General features: G+C 44.7%; 2 protein-coding genes across 9 annotated transcripts in view; one reads left to right on the top strand and one right to left on the bottom strand.

Moving 5' to 3' along the window:
• LOC135378587 (piggyBac transposable element-derived protein 4-like) overlaps positions 1–21007 on the top strand; it is a 62773-nt gene that overhangs the window by 38656 nt on the left and 3110 nt on the right. For 4 of the 8 annotated variants that reach the window (XR_010418481.1, XR_010418484.1, XR_010418482.1 and 1 more), the window contains 2 exons: positions 270–386; positions 13574–15498. Coding sequence is in view for 4 of the 8 variants with exons in the window: in XM_064611648.1 (XP_064467718.1) it covers positions 270–386; positions 13574–15033 (1577 nt within the window). In the remaining 4 variants the exon portion in view is untranslated. Of the gene's footprint in view, positions 1–269; positions 387–2602; positions 4988–10594; positions 10695–13573; positions 15639–21007 lie in introns of those variants that run through there. The other 4 variants (XM_064611649.1, XM_064611650.1, XM_064611648.1 and 1 more) reach the window with 3 other exon arrangements.
• LOC135385199 (tigger transposable element-derived protein 6-like) lies at positions 15690–20190 on the bottom strand. Its single transcript, XM_064614396.1, has 2 exons — positions 20140–20190; positions 15690–17180 (listed from the first exon to the last, which is right to left on the bottom strand). Exons 1-2 carry the CDS (start codon positions 20188–20190, stop codon positions 15690–15692), a joined length of 1542 nt encoding a protein of 513 aa, XP_064470466.1.

Raw genomic sequence — 21007 nt, 5'->3', positions numbered from 1 at the left:
TTTATCTGTTTCACAGAAGCGCATGCTTCAAGTGCCGTAAAGCCCTCGAAGAATGAACATTGTTTGCCATAGACCTGAGCGCCAGTATTTGGGATTTTTCACCTACACTTACGTTGACATACCAATGCCTCATATCACAGCCCACTAAATACATTGTTTAAGATAGTATGTGGCACAGTGGCCTTCAAGATATTGTTTGTTTCCATTTGTGTTGTAGTCTGTGTTAACAGCATACTCGAGGCTTCTTTCTTTTTTGCTTGTGTCCTCAGAAGAAGATGGAGATTCAAGTAGCCTCAGCATCTATGAAGGATCTCAAGACAGCAGCTCTTCTGTTTCACCAGGGACACATGAAGTCACAGAGTGGCATATCACAGATGACCATCCAGGTGATATATTTCTGCATTTAGTACAGTGAACTTTTCTTAAATCAAACACCTCTCCAAGCAGCACAATGTACTAAAAGTCGAGTGCAATAGGGGTGGACGGCATGTGTATTATCAGTGTTCTTTAGTTTCGAGAGTCTGTTCAAGGCCTTCCACCTACCCGTCCACCCTTATTGCACTCAAGTTTCAGTACATTGTGCTGCTTTGGTCTTGGAACGCCCTACCATGTTCCATGTACCTGCAGTATACCCTTAATGTAAAAACTACCTACTTAAGTCGAACTCGTATAACTGTAAATATCTGCTATCCCGAACAGTTATTTTGTACCAAGGGACATTTTTTTATACACATAACTTGAAATTTCTGCGAAACTGTCAAAAATGCGAATGCAGCCACCATAGATACTGACGGGGACATGTGGATCGACAAAAATGAAAGGAACAATGGCACATCCCATGAAAGCATTCTGCTTCTGAAAGCATTCTCTGCTTGTGTTCGGTGCAGGCAGTACTTGATCACTGTTCGTGTTGTGATTACTCTACTCATGGCAATGACTCTACTGACGGATGCCGGATGCCACATGGCCAAAAATCAACCATATGGCTAGAATAGACGGTCACCTGTGTCTTATTCGAGCGCTTCCTGGTAGCTAGCAGGGGGCGCTCCGATAAAGAAATACGCCAGTGGCATGTTTCATAAACTTTTGTCCCAAGCTGTACAATGAAGCCTGAATGGACCCCTATATCTTTCCTTATCTCTCTCTTACCAGCACCGCGAGCTGGCTAAAAGTTTTGTTAGAGCGCAAGATGACCAGCTTTATGAGCGCTCACTCCATAACCGTCGGGTCTCGAAGGAAGGAAGGAAACACGTGTTTGCAATCGTTATTTGCTCTTCAATAATGTGATTGCTTAGTGTTTTTCTTTCCATCTATATTCAGTGACAACATAAATCATACACTTGATCCCACCCCCACACAAGAATCACTCCTCGCGTGCTGATGCAGTGCGGAGCGGAGCGGGCAAGTGGGGACTGGGGGGGAGAGAGAGCGACAGGAGGCCGGCACTACATCGCGAAGCGGGGGCGCCGTGCAAAGGCTGGTAGCCAATCGCAGGAGCATTCCACGGATGAAAGGGCGGTCCCAATTGTAGGACTTAAGTTGTCACTGACTTATAGTTAGGGCCAGAAGTTTTTGGGTTTAACCCTATTTCTCCCCGTTTGTACCCCCTGAATGCAATTATCAGACTTCGGGTTAAACGCGATATTTGCGCCCGGACGATGTCAGTAAAACCCAGACTTGTGCGTAACGTGTTACTAGTAATTGCATTACTTGTAATCAATTACTTTTCTGAGTAATTTTTTGAGTAATCAGTTACTTAACTGTCAAAGTAATTTTACAAGTAATCAATTACTTTTCTGAGTAATCCATTACGCAGTAATTGATTACTTTTGCGGCAGGTATTAGCTTATCTTTTAGATGTTCTGCCCCAAGTCAAGCCCCTGGTGCCGTCTGCCTTTGTTGGGCTGTTGCTGTTCTACTATAGCAAGTGGAGGTAATTGTAATGACGTTCTGGAATTTCAGGGTCTCTCCCTCTAATCCCTTCCTACACCAGTGTGATGGTACCTGAAGATTTGGAGGTTTATTGAGTCATGGGGAAGTTCCACGCAATGCGCTTCCACAATCTGGTCAACGTCTTCCCTTGCGATAAATACAGTAGACATACAGATCTTCTTATCCTAGGCGTCTTTGTTTTTGTTGTTATCTCAGCTGTTCCGCTGTTGAACCTTTCTTTGTTTGTTCTTTTTTCTTCCTGAGGCACACAAAGACTGTTATAATTTGCGTGAATGCAGAGTAACGACTGGAGTAACGCGTTACTTTTTTACTCGTTACTCAATTACATTTGTAGTCGAGTAATTGGTAACGGTAATCAATTACTTTTCCTGCTGAAGTAACGGTAATGGTAATCAATTACTTTCTTCGAGTAACAGGCACAAGTCTGGTAAAACCAGAGAAACCGGCCAAACATAGAACATAGAGGAGGGCGCAAGCTAACCGGCCAGTCTGAATCAGTGTCGAGCCGAGCGACGAGTCAATCCAATCCAACATCTGATTTGCGCATGCGCACCAAGCGGCGGGCTTTCTGTGTTCTCCCCGGTTGTGGATGTGTCATGCGTCCGTGTCGGACGCTTTCAGTTACACTAATCACACGAACTTCTTTCAGTTTCGCAACGTGCACCTTTGTGTGACGCCTATTCTTGGGATCAAAGCCTGCTGTCCTGATGGGCAGACCAAAGAAGACAGCTAACGACTGGGCGAGGGAGCACTCAGATCTTGAGGTTAAGAAGAAGGCGCGCCTGGACGCTTTTCAGGACTCCGGTGAAACACCTGCGGAATTCACGTTGGTCTGCAAGTACTGCTGCCTGGATATTTCGCCAGATCCAGAAAAAAAAGCCTTATGATCGCATCAGAGAGCACGTGGCGTTGGCACGGCATGGTAAATTGAAAGCGGACTTTTGCAGAGCTCTGACTGACAAATGGAATGCCACATGCATGAGGAACCTAACAGCACTTGAAAGGGGCCAAGTGACGCAGAACGAAACATGGAAGCAATCCTTGATCCTCGACCCCCATCAGAAGCATGCTGCTAGCCAACAGTTTGAATCACACCTGAGCTTCTTTTCACTTGTAACTGACCCTGCATCTGTGCAAGAAGAATTTTGTCAGTACTTAAAGAAAGACATCCCAACAAATGATGGCCTGGGCATCATGGAATACTGGGTGAAGAACACAAAGTACCCTAATCTGAGGTCAGCAGCTCTGAGCTTACTGTGTATCCCCAATGGGAGTTGTGACGTTGAGCGCACCTTCAGCCAGCTGCGTTACGTTCAGAGGCCCGACCGTTCGTCAATGGGTGCAGAGACATTGAGGATGGCGATGATGCTGTATGTTAACAAAGGATGGTAACTACAGATGACATCATATTAACAATTGTACCTTCATTCCTTTGAATTTTTAAAACATTTTGAGAGAGTACATGTGTTACCATGTCATAACTGTGTTGTAGGGTTTTGCTGTTGTATTAGAAGCATTGAAGTGATGCATTTAAGAAAGAATTCATTTTCTGGTTGCACACTACATGTTAATAGGGCCCTCAGTTTTCGGGTAAAACCCGATAAAGCCCGTTTTTACCCCCCGATTTACATCAAAATAGTTCGGGTTTAACCCGATAAAACCCGTAAACCGGACTTGCGAAAGTGGAAACCAAGGACGATCCGCACACGCGCGAACTACGGCAATCGTGCGACCGCTCCCGACTTGCTCCCGACCGCGCCGTGTTCGGATTTGTGGACGCTTGCATGCAGGTCTGATTTCTAGCGTGAAAAATGTTCCATTGGTAGGCGTCACCATTAGAAAGTTACCTAACACTTCCGCGTATTGCGGTCAAGCCCACTTCAACGAATGCTTAGTGTTGTACGCTTGTAGATTTAGCGGAACTTTTCGATTCAGTTCTTTGTGTTACGGGAAAGCCAGCTTTAACCTATGACATCATACACTTTGTTTAGTGATATATTAAGTTAGATTAGTGCGGCTGTGGCAGCTTACCTCGCACTCCCAACTTCATTATCGAAGCGGCCATGGCCCTATAATCTAACCTAACTTCACTAAACTAACCAAAGACATCATCAACTTGGTTAGTTTAGTGATAAGTGAGAGTAATGGGGCCATGACAGCTTCCCTTGTCCCTCAAAATCCGTTTCAATAATGAGGTGAAGCCACCTTGCAGAATGGCAACGCCAACCAAAGTAATACCCTGGTTTCGTACCAAAAATGCCCTGTGTTTTTCACACCCGAAGAAACGTAGTCTGCTACACATGAAAGCTTGTGTCAATAAGTAAGTTGTAAACTTCAGTGTACGTCGACGAGACCCTTTCTTGTGCTGTTACCAAAAATAGCAAAGAAATCAGGAAAAATCACGCTAAGCAGCGAACGCTCGGCGTTCCTTGAAGTGGGTTTGCACGCAATACACGGAAGTGTTAGGTGAAGCCAACTTTTAAATCTTGTAGGGAGTATCTTGTATCAGCAAAGTACGCGGAGTAGTAAAGAGGATGCAGCAACAGCCAATGATATACGAGGCATACCAACACGAGCGCGAGCATGCTGTCAACGCTCATCGATGGATGATGCTTTACTGAACATGCAACTTATTTTTTTTTATACACAGGGGCCAGTGCAAGCCTTAGTGGTTATACAGTGAATTATCTACCAGTCTCTTAATAAATATTCTTTCACTTAACTTCAACACTCCACAGACCAACCGCTGTGGCATCGCTCATGATCTCAGTTGTCTCGCGACGTAAACCCCCAATTATTAATTAATTAATTTAAAGACATAAAAGTATCTTTTTTTTTTTCACCCGAAAATACATCACTTCTCAGTATATCACCCGATTTTACCCTGTTTGGCAGGTCCTGATTTTCAACCCGATATTTACCCCCCGATTTTCACAAAAAATAAAACCCGAAAACTGAGGGCCCTACATATTAATAGTATAGGAATCCTGCCACTGTACCGATATAAAATAAAGCTTTTGGACTGGAAAATGCATCCTGCTGTCAGTCACCTGAATTTGCATGAATTTGGCCATCCAATATATAGCACCCGATTTTTACACCCCGAATTGAGAAAAAAAGTATTTCCCAAAACCTTTTCGTCCTAATGTAAGACACAATTTCTCCCTGCACCACAATGCACTAGCAGAGTGCAAAGAATTTCACCCGATATTTGTAGGAATTTAGGGTATAAACTAGGGTAGTGCGAATATTCGAGTTATCGAATTCGAATCGAATATCAAACGCTCGAACTATTTGATTCGCGAATCGAATATCCAATATTCGATTTTTCGAATATTCGACTGTTCCACGAATATGAACGACACAACCCAAAAGTGGGCTTCACCTGATGCTTCCGTGCATGAGGTGAAGCCTCCTTTACGAAATTGCCCTTGCTGCAGGACCAACACAGGTGCGACAGTGTTTAGTTTAAGATAAAGGTATCCAAAGTTAGTTTTGTAGAGGAAGGAGTTTTTGTTTTGAAGGGGAAGTTTTGTTTTGGAAGGGGTGGCACCCCTCCCACATGCAGTCTAGCGGTGCCGATGAGGGACTTTGATTTGATGTCTCTGAGGTTGCCTTTAAAAAGTTAGGACTCTTGAATAATGACTGCATCGCACGAACAAGAAGGGTGTCTTAAAGATGTCCTTTACGTCTAAAATTTCGGTAGTGCAACTTCCTAAGGCGAGTGCAAATAAACTAAAGGGTGGTCATGGCAAAGCTGAGGCAGGATGCCAATTCGTTTGTTTCACAAATGGCCTGTGGTTGTCCGAAACAATTACAACCTCATCTGTATAACATGCTACTGCCTGACATAAAATTTTGAAATGAAGGTAACCACTCCAGTACTCCAGTAATTGTAGGCTCACCTGAAAAGCAGGAAGCACTCTCATGTAAAATTAAAGAGTAGGGGCTTTAAGCAGAAGAATTGCATGTCTCTTTTGTGAGAGTTAATGCCAGAAAAATTGCACTAAAGGCATGGGCTACAAAATGGAAACTTTTAGTGCGAAAGTCACATATTGTAAAGTTTGCACGAATATTCGATATTCGATTCGGTATTCGGAATTTTTTCCTCCATTCGATTCGATATTCGATTCGACTTAAAATATTCGGATTCGCACACCCCTAGTATAAACGTGTTTCCCCGATTTTTACTACCCGAATCTGAAAAAGAGTAAAACCCGAAAACTTCTGGCCCTACTTATAGTGTTTTCTGAGTTACCTACTCAGTTGTTCATTCGCTACGATGTGTGCATACACGTTTGCAAAATTACCTTCAATTAAAAAATTATTATCTGAGTTTAACAAAAAGTACCTCTGAGATTTTTTTGCTACATCTTGCTAGGAAGACAGTGCTTTGAATGACACTTTGATCACTCTTCTATCCTGACTCACTCACACTGTATTTTTCGGTAAAAAATGTGCATTTTGACAAATGACTTCATGATTTTTTTACTGCGACGTACAGTGCACCCGTGGGGTTTGACATTTTGTGCTTCAAGTACAACATGGGGGCTATTCGAGAAAAAAATTTGAAGACAAAATTTTTAATTTGATATTGCAAAAAAATTCATAAACTTGCGCAAACTTTGCAAGTTTCATGCATGCCACAAGCGTTGAGCCTGTCGAGTGCGATTGTGAAAATTGCTTACATACGGTAACATGAATTATCCCCTACCAAATAAAACGCTTTCTAACATGCTCCGTGCCTGACGTGGGCTGTAATGCCTGCTCAAAATGACATAGGTTTTCGCCAAGCACTGCATCTTTGAAGGGCTCTGCACCCCATCAAGCTCAATTTCGTGAGGAAAGACCAATGTTCTGTTGCTTTCGGAATCATAAGGAACCACCAAAAAAATTCACATAAAATTCTTAGGGGGGGTCGATGGCACATCTGGATTATTTGGCGTGAAATGGCCCAAAGCAAAAAGAGGAAAGAAAAGTACTAGATTACTTCCAAAGCTGTGAAAGTACTGCCATATCCAGCACTGATTTGTATTACATGTACTTTATGATCAACTTAAGCTTGAAAATAAAGTTTACACTGCAAGGGCAAGGCCAGTTCAACATTTTTTTAGGCAATTTTCAACAAAACTTGAGGCAGGTTCGATACGTCAAAACTCCCCTTAAGTCAAACTAAGATACCTGGAGTGGGTGTTTGAGTTATTGAGAGTTCACTGTATACACCACTTACTTGCAACACACATTATTACCTCATTTGCATTACTGGAAACTGGCCTGCTTCCATTTGATTTAATTAGAGTCCATTTTTGATGTCAGTACTTAAAACAGCTTGTAGTATAATTTGATTCCACTTGCCTGCATTGTCCCAGTGAATTGTTATTGCTCGTGGGAACCTTCTGTGTTTTGACTCAGTTTTGGAATATTAGGTGCCTAGTCTCGGTTCACCCCTTGTGTATGAATACATCACCTAGCACGTTACTCTGCATGATGGCTCTAAAACCACAGCTTAGGTTAGACACCTGATGCTTTTATTACAGATTTTATCACCAATGCTTTTATATGCAAAAATAATTTTTAATCATGCTTTTGTCACATGGCAATTGCTCCTGGACTGCTGTCGGTGTGCTAATGAATTATTTTTGTTTAAGTGTTACTTATTATCAGAACTGCGCGAGTAGCAAAATTCCCTAATCGAATCAAAGACAGAGAAGATGACATCGACTCGGTATCAAAGCCTATTTCCTAGGAAGTATATTGGCACTTAGTGGTTGAGTAATTCATGCAGTCGTCGACTGGTTTTTCAGACTTTAAGGAGCCACACAGTCAATCCAAATTATGGAGCAGTCTGAATTTTTAGGCAGACTTATATTTGAAGTGCTTAAAAAATGAATTTGAGCAGTCACACTCACTTGAAATAACTGTCAACATGAGTTTTGTTCACCATGCTGACACGGGGTAACGCATGACTGCGAGTTTCTGCTCCTTGTCGTGATAACTTCCATGAACGTAGTAATGGCCGTAAGGATAGCCACAGTTGATGGGGGCACAATGGCAAACCCCTTTGTCGCTGCCACTCTCGTCTGAACCTTGTGGCGGCAGATCGAGAACTTGACCGACGGTGCACGGTCTAGTAAGCTCAGCCTTCGTGCATGCATGTGCTGGATTGGCGCGTTTCCCATCATGGCGTGGTCCAAAATATCAAGTCCCTGTAATATGTCTGTTTTGGCTCTTGTAAGACGAAATGTTGAAAGAAAATGAGTAGCGAAGCTTAAAGAAAAAACTAGCAGTCCTTCTGAAACAGAGTCCGAAATACTGGAAGCAGAAATATATTGGCTCTATGGGGCATTTGACAGTGTCAAGGGTTTTGTTAGAAAAATTGGAAGGTTCGAATTTTTGGAGTCCGAAATATGAGTCAGCGACTGTAGTAAGTAGCCTTTCGCAACACTTGTGCAGTGCACGTCATTTCACGTGCAGTGAAATTTCGATGAGGGTGTCATGCATCTCTAAACGGGCGAATCTCTCAGGGCAAAAGATGCAGGTGCCATCTCTGCCAAATATCAGACCTGGCAACAGGTGTGCGCTGTTTCGTCTCGTTAACAAGAATATCCTCAGCGGAAAAAAAGAATTGTGTTGGATACTTTTTGAACATTCCTCATGCTTCCATACACGTGTCTTCAACTATGAGTATCTTTGAGTATTGGAAATACTTAAGTGCCAATCTCAATTTGAATTGAAGATATCTAAGAGGTTACTTCCACAGTCGTGTTTAGTAGAGCCGAAGATGCAAATTTCTCGACAACTGGCATTAACGAGGCGTCAGTGTTTGACACTTCAGCAGCGTTAGCATCAGCATCATCTTTGGCACTGACAACATAAGAAAAAAGTAGAAACAACAGCAGCGAGACAGATGTTGTTGATGCACCCCCGTCCAAAGGGCAATCCTTGCTGTGATGACTACACCGATGATCCACTCGTTGACAGCATTCGCCACAATATATTGTTGCGCGTTTGTGCAGCAAAGCAGACACATACTATACCGAGATTGTTCTTTTTTCAAGTGAAAGTTTCCACTTTAAATGTTCTTTGAAATCAAGTGGATTTATGCCATTCACTAAAAATTTGAACTGCCCTATAATTTGGACTGATTTCATGGCTCCTACAATTCAGAAAAATTGTTTGGCGACTATGACATTCTAAAACTGTGAATGCTTGCCTGCGGATACTATTCAGATGTCATAGCCTATTGGATTCAAATTTGAAGTTTTGATTATTTGCATGGCTCTAACTACAGTAATCCTTCGTTATAACCAAGTCATCGGGACGGGAAAAAAAATTGTTATAAGCGGTATTTCGATAAATGCGGGAACGGCTAAAAATGCTGCCAGTGGTGCCCAAACTGTGCGCAAACAACGGTATCCCAAAAGACACATACCTTGGGAAGTTATCAGCATGGTAGCACTTTTATTTCGTTACAAAAAAAGAGGTGAGCTGCGTCTGACGCGCGGCCTTGTTGGGCCAGGAGGGCCTCCTCCAGTCTGTGCACGCACCGTAGGAGGCCGTCGTCACCACCGCCCCACTTAATTTTATTGCGGATCAAACAGAGTATGTCCCATGTCCCGCAGTGCAGACGACGGGTACGTGTGCATCTTCAGGTGAAAACGAAGAGAAGTCGTCGTCTTCCTCCTGTCTGACGAGCTCATGCACTCGCCTGTAGAGATCGTCGCAGTCCTCTATGTCTGGGACGTGCTCTTGTTCATCGTGCACACAACCCCTAGAAAATTCGGTGTGCGCGAAGCAATTTGCGATCTTAGCTGCCGCCAGCTCCTTCCATGAAAGGCATAGTAGCTTTTTCAACTTCTTAACGCGACTTACACTTCCGTAGGATCTTCGGTAGAGCCATTGGAAAACGCGGGAACTGCGCGGAGAGCGAGACGCTGATCGAGCGAAGTGGAAACAGTGGAACGTGTGTGCTACGCTTTCCGTGCAAAAATGAGGAGAGGGTGTGAAACTTTCGCCTCTTCTCTACGAGGGAAAGAACGGTCGCAGAGAACGCTGCCCAGCGTCTCCACCGCTCCGCGAGTCCTGCAGGAGCTGGGGCCATACGGCCAGCTCGCGCTTCATAAAATGCGGAGTCGCGCGACAGTATGCTTCAAATAATCCGGTTAAAACTGCATGCGCTTTATACGGGATACAGGGGAACTTCGAATAAAGAGACTTCGTTGTAACGAGGGATCACTGTACTTGTGCTACCTCACATGGCTTTGGTGAGGGTCACTGTGCTTTACAGCCTTCCAATCCTGCACAGGATTTCCACAACATCATTAAACACCGTTCGGACCCTGTTTGCTCGAAGCCTTTGTAGCTGCCTTGAAATTCCAAAAATGGCTAAAACATGGCAAGTCCTAGCTGAAGCTCGTGAACTCCTGGTTCAGGTTTTATGTGAACGTGAAATGGCTCCACACTTCCTGTGTTTGTGTGCTCCCATTCCCCGTCACTGGCGCCTCAGGAAAATTCGATACCACCCTGAAAGAGACCCCTGTTGAGTAGCATACCATCCAAAGGGGTGGTTCAAGGACGACGCCTTTCGCATCCAACCTCATCAACAGTTGCGGAACTCTATGCCATCTTTTTCTTTCTGCAGCACATCGTTCATTTTACCCCACGGGAAGGGCCGTCTTCACTGACTCCAAATCTGCACTGCTAGCAATTGAAAATGCTGGCATACGAGGCCCATCAGCACCCCCAGTGACAGGTGTGTTAATGGGTTACCACCTTGTTTACGAAAGGGGGCACAGGGGTTCCAACCCGTTGTAACTCGGGAATGAACAGGCCGACAGCGCCACAGAGCAACTCCCTCATCTCGGAGACGAATGAGTATTGCGCTGCTGAGAGGAGACCGTTGTTCCATTCTTCGACGCCTCGTGATACCCCTGGCTTGCCATCCAATGGGCAACTGACATTCTCCCCCATCTATGCTGAGAAGAGCTTATCCAGCACTTTCCGCATGACACGAAACAGTTCTCGTCAAGATCCTGCATTAAAGTAGCACAGAAGTCATTTTTAACACCCAGTTTTCTTCTTATAAAACTGTTAAGTTTGCCAGTAAGATGCACCATGTGCAGTAATTTACACCACAGAGTCATAATTAACGCAGAAATTGAATTTATAATACGCCGCAAAAAGCGACCGTGCGCAACGGTGGTGAAGAGCAGTACCAGCCTGTGATCTGCCTGGAACCTCGCGCTGACGCTATAAGGAGAACACTCGCTGATTGGCCTAGAAAAATGTTGTCTGCTACTCCGCTGTCGTCTGCTACTCGGCTGTTCGGGGTTCTGATAAAGCCTTTCTCCTTGCTCGGTAATGCTTCAGCCGCTCCTTCTATCCCCAATTCTCCGGGAAAACTGGCAAAACAGGTTTACGGCGGCAAAGGGACAATGCGCTGACCCCCACTGATCGGCAAACCAGAACGAGTCTCCTTATGCCGTCATCGGTGACGTGCCATCATACCTCCTCATCCTCGTCATAGCTGGAGTGGCGAGTTAAGGGTGAAGGCGCGGAGCTATGTTTATGTAAGTTTTCTTCTGGGAAACAAATTGCACACATCAAAACATTTCGCGCTATTCGGTATAATGACACACACACTTTCATCAGATGTCTTAATCTGAAATTTTTTTGGATGGCCCTCTGTACTCCTTTAATTCATTGAATGCGACTCGACGTGGCATTTACAGCTCAGTGGCACTACCGCTTGAGACAAGTTAACCCTCCCAGATGCTGTCACTACGGTGCTCTAAAACATCTAGAGCACATTCTTCTTCATTGCGCCCGCTACCAACCTTCCCAAACCACACTCTCAGGGTCTCTTAATCAGCTGAACTCTCGCCCACTTTGTCTCTCAAATTTGCCTGCTCCCTGGCCAAATGAAGTCCTCCCACGCCCTGCCCTCAAAGCTCTTTGGACACCATAGGACTCCTATCCTTATTGTGAAGGCGCTTATTATTTCATTCCCCACATCCCCACCAGCAATGGGGTAGTGTATGGAGTAATGGAGTAGAGTATTGCCCCTGGCGATGAAACTTCCCATTCATTATCTAAAATAAAGTTGTTGTTTAATACTCGACCCCATCTTGACCCGCTTGTAGTGTTCGAGTTGAAAGGTAAGGCTGCTTTTTCTATCCTCTGTGCAAGGGACCGGTGGAGGCGGTCCTAAGTTTCAACACTAACCACTCTAAGCTGGTCATGTTGGAGGTGTTATCGACACTGACTAGAGCCTCCATATGGAATACTTCATGTACAGGGTAGAAGTGTCACTTATTAAGCAAATTAAGAGATGGTCAGGTAAAGGGATTTGCAGTGATTTGAGGGCTGTTAAAAAAGCAGTCTGCCCACATGAGCAGTGACACCACAATGCACCAGAGGAGTGCCTATGTGCACCGGGTGGAGGTTGTCCCGACTGTAAGAAGAAAGCTTGGTATTCCCCCAACCATTGCTTCAGGAGACTAAGGTAGAAAAATGGGGTAGGGTTGGCAAATCATACTTAAGGCTAACACTGCAGAGACAGGGACAAAGAACAGCAGCTTCAGGAGACCCTGGCAGTAATGCTTGTGGTGTGGGGCACGTGAAAAAAGCTTTGGGATGCAAATTCCGGGTGGTGTACTTTTAGGTAGTGCAGTGCACTCCACACAATTATTTTGCGAGAAGGAGTACATAACGGAAATGTGTAGACATTCAAATGAAAGTTTGAGGGAGCACAGTAATAAGGTAATAAAAGACATACAGTCAAACTCCTTTATAGCGAACACCTTTTTAACGAAAATACCTTTACTGCAAATTTTTTTTGCTGTCCCCTGAGTTTCGTTGTAAAGGAGTTTGACTGTAATTGGTTTGCAGCCATGTGGAGTCTTGTAGGTGCCAAATGATATCCCATGCTGTACGAACCATTTTCAGACCAACCAGCTCCCGTGGCATAGTGGTTAGGATGATCGCTTTCCACGCCGAGACTGGGAGGTGACACGGGTTCGAATCCTGTCGCTGTGCTGCGCTGTGTGAGGTTTTCCCTGGGTTTTCCCAAAGATTTTCCAGATGAATGTCAGCACAGTTCCCCATGAAGTCTGCCCAGGACGCATACTAACCGCCCTGTCACCCACTCCTTCCTGCTGTACTCTCTCCATCTGTCCATGTCTGTACACCACTCATACCCACAGTTGCTTCGCAGCGCAAACACGGAATTAAAAAAAAAAAAATTTGGACCAAAAGATGTCTATGTAAGGTACATGGTCTTAATGACAAATATAAATGCATAAAAAATTACTGTGTGTGCTCACTTACGGCAGAGTTGACAAGGTAACAGGAAGTCATTATCTGTTATGTTCTGGGGTCTGCCTAACTCGCAGGGGGCATCGCGAGGGGTTGTGACATAAAAACCGAGAAAAACGAAAAAGTGTGCTACCTTCGTTGTTGCATTTTTTCATTCATTCTTCAAGTAAACTAGAATGAAAGTGGAGGCTGGTCTTATATGTTTGTGTGCATCCTGTGTTTTCTCATCACTTGACACACAAAGCTTAGTACTTACATGGCAGGCAACTGCCAGTTGTAACTGTTTCATATCTTTCATCTGTAGGAAACCGAGAGCAACTGACAGCAGCCGGAGTGTGGGAGCACTCTGTTAGTTCACCGGATGATCCGAATGACAGTGCAGATGAGTACCTTCTCAGCTCTGAAGACGAACTCTTGCAGCTAGATCCTGATGAGTACAGCGAGGATGAGAATGATTTCCCAGTGCAATGGCCTGCGCCCAGCACAAGCAACAGAAAGGCCTTCAAACAGTATGCAAGAAAAAAGAAACTACCAACGCAGAGCGAAGACCCGCAGCTAGATCCTAAAGGTGGTGACTCCACAGTTATGGCACCAGCTCATGGAACATGGAACAGGAACATGGCACCAGCTCACAACAATCATGGTCCTACCTGCTCGCGGCGGCTTAATGAGAGAAGCACAGCTCTGGATGCATTCACACTGTACTTTGACACTCATGGCATGCAGCACATAGTTGAACAGACAAACCTCTATGCTCTGCAAAAATATAAAAGAGGATGGGAACCTTTGACGAATGATGAGCTTCGAGCATACATTGGCATGCTCATTTTAATTAGCATAAATCCCATGCACCAGTTGCAGATGTATTGGAGCTCCGACAGCTTCTTTCATGTAAAGGAGATCACCAGGGTGATGACGTACAAGAGGTTTCAAATGATAACAACTTGCCTTCACCTGAATGACAATGCAAAGATGTCACAGCGTGGAAAGGAAGGTTTTGATTGTGCTTATAAAGTGCGCCCTTTGATCAAGATGATGAATGAAAGGTTTCAGGCTGAGTATAGCCCATCAAGTCATCTCGCTGTAGATGAGTGTCTGATTTTATTGAATGGGCATTCTAGCATGATGCAGTATAGGCGTATGAAGCAGAAAATTAAGCGGGGCTACAAGGTCTGGTCATTGGCTGACTCTCAGACGGGATACCTGATAAAGTTTCAACTGTACGAAGGCAGGAGTGATGAGGGTCCACTCGACAGGGCGTCGGGGGAACACGTTGTCCTCACACTTGCCGACGGTGCCATCCCAGCTGGCTCACAGTTGTTTCTAGGCAACTCTTTTACTTCCACTCGTCTCCTTCAAGAGCTGCACGACAGAGACATTCTCGCGTGTGGAATGTTCCGTGCCGAAAAGACGAATCTCCCAGAGGAGGCCCAGGGTGACAACAAGCTCGACAGAGGCTCCTACTTGTGGCGAAGAGAGGGGCACGTCGTAGATTTCTATTTGAAACACTCTCAAAATGTTCACATCATGTCAAACTACCATGGTCCCGAAAGCCGGGTGCAGGTACAGCAAACGTTGCCCAATGGGAAAAAAAAGGCAGTTGAGTGTCCAGCAGTTGTAAAGGACTACAGCACCTGGATGGGTGGTGTCGATAAGTTTGATAGAATCCGCAGTGCATACGTCACGGGCCTCCGCTCCGAACGCTGGTGGAGTAGGATTTTTTACTTTATTCTAGATGCTGCAGTAGTGAATTCCTATGTCTAGATGAACTGTTTGGAGCCTGTTGCCTACCTTGACTTCCGCTTGCAGCTTGGGCGTCAGCTCATTGCACAAAGCAGCTTCAGGAAGTCTAGGAGGAGCCTGATAGAGTGCTTCAAGAAACGAGGCAAGATGGGTGAGCGCTTAATGACAAACATACCTGACCAGCTCCGGTTTGCTGGTAACGCCCGCCATCCATGTCTGATGGAGACACATCGACGGTGTCGTTGGTGTTCAACAAAAGCTAAAGAGGCTCGTACCAAGTACCTGTGCAGTGTGTGCAAAGTTCCGCTCTGCGCAGTCTGCTTTGGTCCATTCCACAGCCAGTGATGAGGTGCATCAGGTTTGATTCCTGTTCAAGGCGCCAGCAACCCTGCGGCAGAGTTGCTTAGACACACAATCTTTCACGAGGGACGTTAAATACGGCGGCACTGTGTGCTGAGCTCTTGGTGCACTCTGAAGAACCCTCAGGTGAGCAGAATTAATCCACAAGCCACCCACTGTGCTGTCACTCATGATCAAAGTTTCCACGACGTCAAGCAGCAAATTATTATTACAGTAGAATCTCGATGATACGAATCTCTCGGGGCCGCGGAAAGCTTTCGTATCATCCGAAACTAACAAACTGAGAAAGGCAATGTGCAAAAATAGACAGTACTGCTTTATTCTTGTATCGTACGATGAAAAAAGTTCATTATCTGCCGCTGCGTCGTGGGTGCTTCGAGATCGTGCAGTAAACTTCGCTGAAACGCGTAGAACCGCGTGCAAGTGTTCTCACTGACGCATTCCGTACTTGTCGCACGCCTCAGAACGTAGAGAGCGTGCAACACGTCGGCAGTCGCTGGCGGCTTCTCATCATCTCCCACAGCATTTTCACTTTCACTATCACTGGAAGCAGATAACTGCCCTCCTGCGGCAGAGTCCTCGATTATCTCATTCACAGATCGCACTCCGCACGTCGCGATGTCATCATCGGCAGTCACAAAATCAAATGCGGAGCATTCCACCTGAAGTCGCTCCCAATTTTCGATCGATACGTTTTCTTGGTCCAGCTCCGCACATGTTTCAACATGTGAGCTGGGAATACCGCACTTTCGGAAACAGTTCTGGATTGTTGATTCCGTCACCCGTTCCCACGAAACAGCGATGAAGTGCAAGGCGTCCAGCAGGCTCACCTGGAGGTTTGCTTCATTGCGTTCAATCTTCGCTAGGAGACGTCGCACTAGGAGGCCTTTGAAATGGTGCTTCACATTTCTGATAATCCCTGCATTCAGCGGCTGCAAATGGCTGGTTGCGTTTGCTGGCAAAAACACCAGCTTTACGTTCCAAAGCTGTACATCTTTAGGATGGGCAGAACACTGATCAAGAATTAGGACAATTTTTCTGTTCTTGCTTGACATTTTGTGGTCAAGATAAACCAAAAACTCTTGAAAAATGGTCGTCGTCATCCAGGCTCGCTTGTTGGCCTTGTACATGCACGGCAACGGGCCTGCGTTTTTGAAACACCTTGGCTTTTGAAACTTCCCGACGACCGTCAGTTTGAACTTTTCCGAGCCATCTGCGTTGCAGCAGAAGAGAACAGTAATTCTGTTCTTGCTTTTTTCACCACCTTGGCAATTCTGCCCCTTGAAACATAAGCTCTTCTCTGGCTGCACGTTGAAGAAGAGGCCAGCCTCATCCGTATTGAAGATGTCGCGCGGCTCATAGCCTGCGATGAGCGATGGCAGTGTTGCTGTTTTCCATTCATTCACAACGGACTCGTCGACTTCCTTCCCTTCGCCGCAGACAGTCTTGTACACTATATTATGTCTCGCCTTGAAACGGTGGAGCCGCCCACCTGACGCTTGGAAGTTGTCAATTCCCAGAGATAGAGCAATGTCGTCCGCTTTCTCTCGCACCACTTTGCCGTCGACGTAGATGCCGGCCGCCGTCACCTCCTTAAACCACGTCAGAAGGATTTCTTCCAAGTTCACGTGCTGCGCCGTCTTCGCTTGCTTGACATTCGCACCGAAGCGTTGCACGTTCTTCAGAATCTGCTCTCGCTGACCGACAATCGTGCTCAGCGTCAATGGTGCTAGTCCGAGCTCTTTTGCAAGATCGGCTCGCTTCCTCTTTGGGTCCTGGTCGACTTTGCTCAGAACTTCAAGCTTCTCCTTGAATCATAGCGCTTTGCGTTTGTGAGACATAGCCTGGCACTGCTTTCAGTTTGCGTGATTGCTCTGCAACTGGGCGTACCACATTCCCGGTTCCAAATTTATGCTCCGTTCTTCTGGGTTTTTCCCCCAACTAACAAGAGAGTTCACAGTCGCGGAACCCCACCACTGTTAGTTTCGCACAACCATGCAAGCAGGAGATTGAGTTCAGGAGGCTCTGTCCAAACTCGGGAGACTCGGACAGCACCAAAAGTAGGAGGAAGGGGTTTCATGTGCGTGTCACGTGACATCAGGGAGGAACAACCTCCCTCGCCTGCTCCGTTGTTGCGCGCAGCTTTTGTTCGTGTCATCCAACCAGGTAGGAAAGTACGTTCGGATTATCCGAACGATAATACACGTAAAGAATTGGCGTCCGGCCGGGACTTGAGAAAAATTTGTATCATCCGGAAATTTGTATCAACCGGGATCGTATCATCGAGATTCTACTGTATTATTATGGTGAGGTGCATCACATCGGCAGGGATATGTACTGTCTCACCTAGACGGAGTTACAGTAGAATCCCATTATTGTAACTACGCTTTTAGTAGAAACCCGGTTATTGTGAATGTAAGCACCAGTCGCTGACTGAATTATTGCACCTTCTATGGCTTCATGTACTGATATAGGAACTACAGCAACTCAGGATACCGGTTGTACAAAATAATTGTTTGGTATGGTCGCTGCCATAAGAGGCATGGAAGCAGGAGGAACAGATCAAAACGCTAAAACAAGGAGTGGAGAGAATGTGGTTTAGTGGTGGCGCTGTATGTACCATCATTGCTGATGTCGCCTTCAGTGGCACCTCTGCACGTTTATGTGGTCTGGGTGACTTGTGCTGCGCAGTTTGTGTATGTTTGTTTGTCAAGTATGAAATTGCACGAATGTGAAAAACAAATTGTGAATGAGTTCACTGTCTTGCCAGTTACGACGTCAGTTCTAGTCAAGAACAGGATGCGCATTGGAGACACAAGTGCCAATGGCAAAAGTGGGGAACGGAAAAAGCTGCGACGTAATGAGAGCACTGTCGAAAGAGCGTTCCTCAAATGGTTTCGGCAAGTGTATGCAGTTCGTTGAGATTTTTTAGATGCTCCTGATATAATAACACTCTTGATACAGTATCTATGGCTTGGTCCTGACTGGTTTACTATAAAGGTGTTCTACTGTATTTAAGCTGTTCATTGTATAAATGATTTTTTTTACTGCGCAACATTTGTCGGCACTCAAGTTCACTGTTTTGCAAATGACAGTGCAGACACCAGTGTAGCAGCAACATGGCCACAACACCCGCATGTTGTGTGTGGTTGTCCTGTATTATTGTCGGCCGTTTTGGTTGCTCTCTGCTTCGACCTAAACCTTGGTCCCTAGAGGTCCTTGAAACCCTCGAATGCCCTGGAATTTGAAAATGCCATTTGCAAGGCCTGGGAATCTCCGGAATTTTTCACAGTCCTTGAGAAACGATTGATTGATTTCACATCTTTTTCCTGTTCTCATGGAGCTGCTAGTGCAAAGTCTGCTTAACCAAAGTCAGAACCATAGTTTTGAAATTATAGGAGTTAGCACTGTTTGCAGTAATTAGAAAAAAAGAAACTGAAAAAAAAAAACATGACAGCATGCAAGCGAACTGGTATAATGCAGCAGAGGGAAACATCTCCCCTGAGTCTGGGGGAGCGCACAGAAGGGCTGGGACTGCAAACAACAAGGGACTCTTGTACTCCCCCGACTCGGGGGAAATATTGTCTTCAACTAAATCAACTCTGCACTCTGTGCACTCTGTTATTAATGAATTTTGCTTTCTGTTGTCTGATGTTTAACATTTAGGAGTCGTCAGCCGCATTCACCATTGTGCAGTCCCCGTGTGTTATCTTATGTAATATCTGTGGCTGAATAATATTGTTGTGAACATGAAGCCCTGGTCATAAACTGAGTTCAAGACAAAATGATGGCTGAGCCTTAGAAGGTACTTGAAAGTCCCTCGAATTTTTGTTCAGAAATTATTGGGAACCACGTAAAACATGTGATGCAGCTGCTGGGTTTAGTCATTTATTTCACAAATCGTGACTAGATGAACTTGTGATCTACACATAATTCAGGATGGCACACAGCTGTAACCCCAAAATTGGTCGACAGCTCCTGACTGTCTCTTTAAAAGTCGGAAATGCCACGAACCTATCGGAAATATATAAAGGAGGAAATATACGCATACTACATGAATAGCACACAGGAAATACATCTCGCACAGGGAATATGAAAATGACTTGGATGAAATCCAACAGGGTACTTTTTTAAATCCATTACCTGCTTTCTTCTTCTTTCTATTTTCTTTTAATGATGGGCTGGGAGACTAACAGCATTGCCACTTTTGCAGGTGGGGTATTTGGCCGGGCAGACGACCTTACTGGTTATTAGAGATGGGACGAATCCAGAATTTTCTGCATCCAAATCCAAGGAAGGTTCTGCGAATCCACGAATGTCAAATCTTTCAGATCCTTTCGTAAACAGTTGAGAAAACCAGGAAGAAAAACTCTGCTGAAATGTGTTTTGAAGGAGAGACACCATATCCAAATAGTTGTTTTTGTTTTGAAGCTGAGTTTGATATATTTAATGAAACCAAATTAAATAATAGCTCACTTTCAGGGGCAAATATCCCCATATACTTCTTAAATGTAATATATATAACACGTTGTTCATCGACTACAGGAGAAATCATGTTGCTTTTAAACTTGTAGTGAAGAGTTCCTACATCTAAAAGTCCACAGCAATGTAAACAAACAGTGCAGACGATGAAAGATGAAAGTCACTGAAAAGGTTAGCCAGCTGTAGGGATCGAACCCACATCTTCTGGATTACCGGTCCAGGGCTCTACCAATTCTCTCTTGTTAAACAGTGCAGGTTTTTGTTCAAAAACATAAGCATTCTCACCCATTCTTTATCAGCCCCGATACCCGATGTGCTGGACAGTTTTTCTGACATTTTTGTCGATGGGGGCCTGATTAGGAACTTTTTTCGACAGTTTCCTCAAATCAGGATTTTTGTGATTTTCATTCGAGTATACTTGAGGATGACCGCAGAGGGCAGAGCAGTGGTTCTGACAAGTAGGCATAGTCTTAGTCAATTTTTAAAAGAAATAAAGAAATGCAGTTCGTGGAATTTAAACATTTGGTTCACCGGTTTGGTCACTGGAATTCGGATTCCCGGATCTTGAATCCCTGCCTAGGGTTCGAGTATCCGTTTTTCCCATTCCTACTGCTGATCAAAACTTCATTAACTTTCTAATAAGATTTTTTTGGGAAAATGCAAGACACCAGAAGCTGAGGCAATCATTATTTCAAGTCACCCTTTGAAAAATTCTGAGATGAGCTCATACAATGAATAAATATAAGTGACAGTAAACATAAATAAATAAATGCATAAAAATACTTTGAAATGCACGTCACCAATTTTTGATGTACAAATGAGCCAAAACCAGAACTATCTGCTTCTCGAGCATAGAAACAATATGACCTTCAGCTTACGTGGACCGGAAAATAGTCCATCTGGCAATCAGTTCAGCTCTGCTACAAAACATGTGGCCCCCACTGCCGCTCCTTTTGCCATTGAGAAGTCGCAGTTTCTGTTCCATCTTTGCATAGCAAGAGCTTGCAGTTTATATCTGAAAGTGCATGGTCTTTCAGACTATTTAAAAATGGGAGGATTTAAATAATAACTGGCTCTAATTGTAGTATCTCGCATATTCCTGGAAACATGATTAATGAGGTATTGAATTTAGGTTATTCCAGGTGGAGTAGTT

The sequence above is a fragment of the Ornithodoros turicata genome, chromosome 1 (genome assembly GCF_037126465.1).
Source record: "Ornithodoros turicata isolate Travis chromosome 1, ASM3712646v1, whole genome shotgun sequence".
Taxonomy (NCBI): Eukaryota; Metazoa; Arthropoda; class Arachnida; order Ixodida; family Argasidae; genus Ornithodoros; species Ornithodoros turicata.
This window is presented reverse-complemented; position numbering and strand designations above follow the sequence as displayed.

Coding starts and splice junctions, on each gene's coding strand:
- LOC135385199 (XM_064614396.1), bottom strand. CDS start 20,190: ATGTCAGAAAAACTGTCCAGCACATCGGGTATCGGGGCTGATAAAGAA. Junction 17,181..20,139: donor TCGGGGCTGATAAAGAATGG/GTGAGAATGCTT, acceptor CTATGATTCAAG/GAGAAGCTTGAAGTTCTGAG.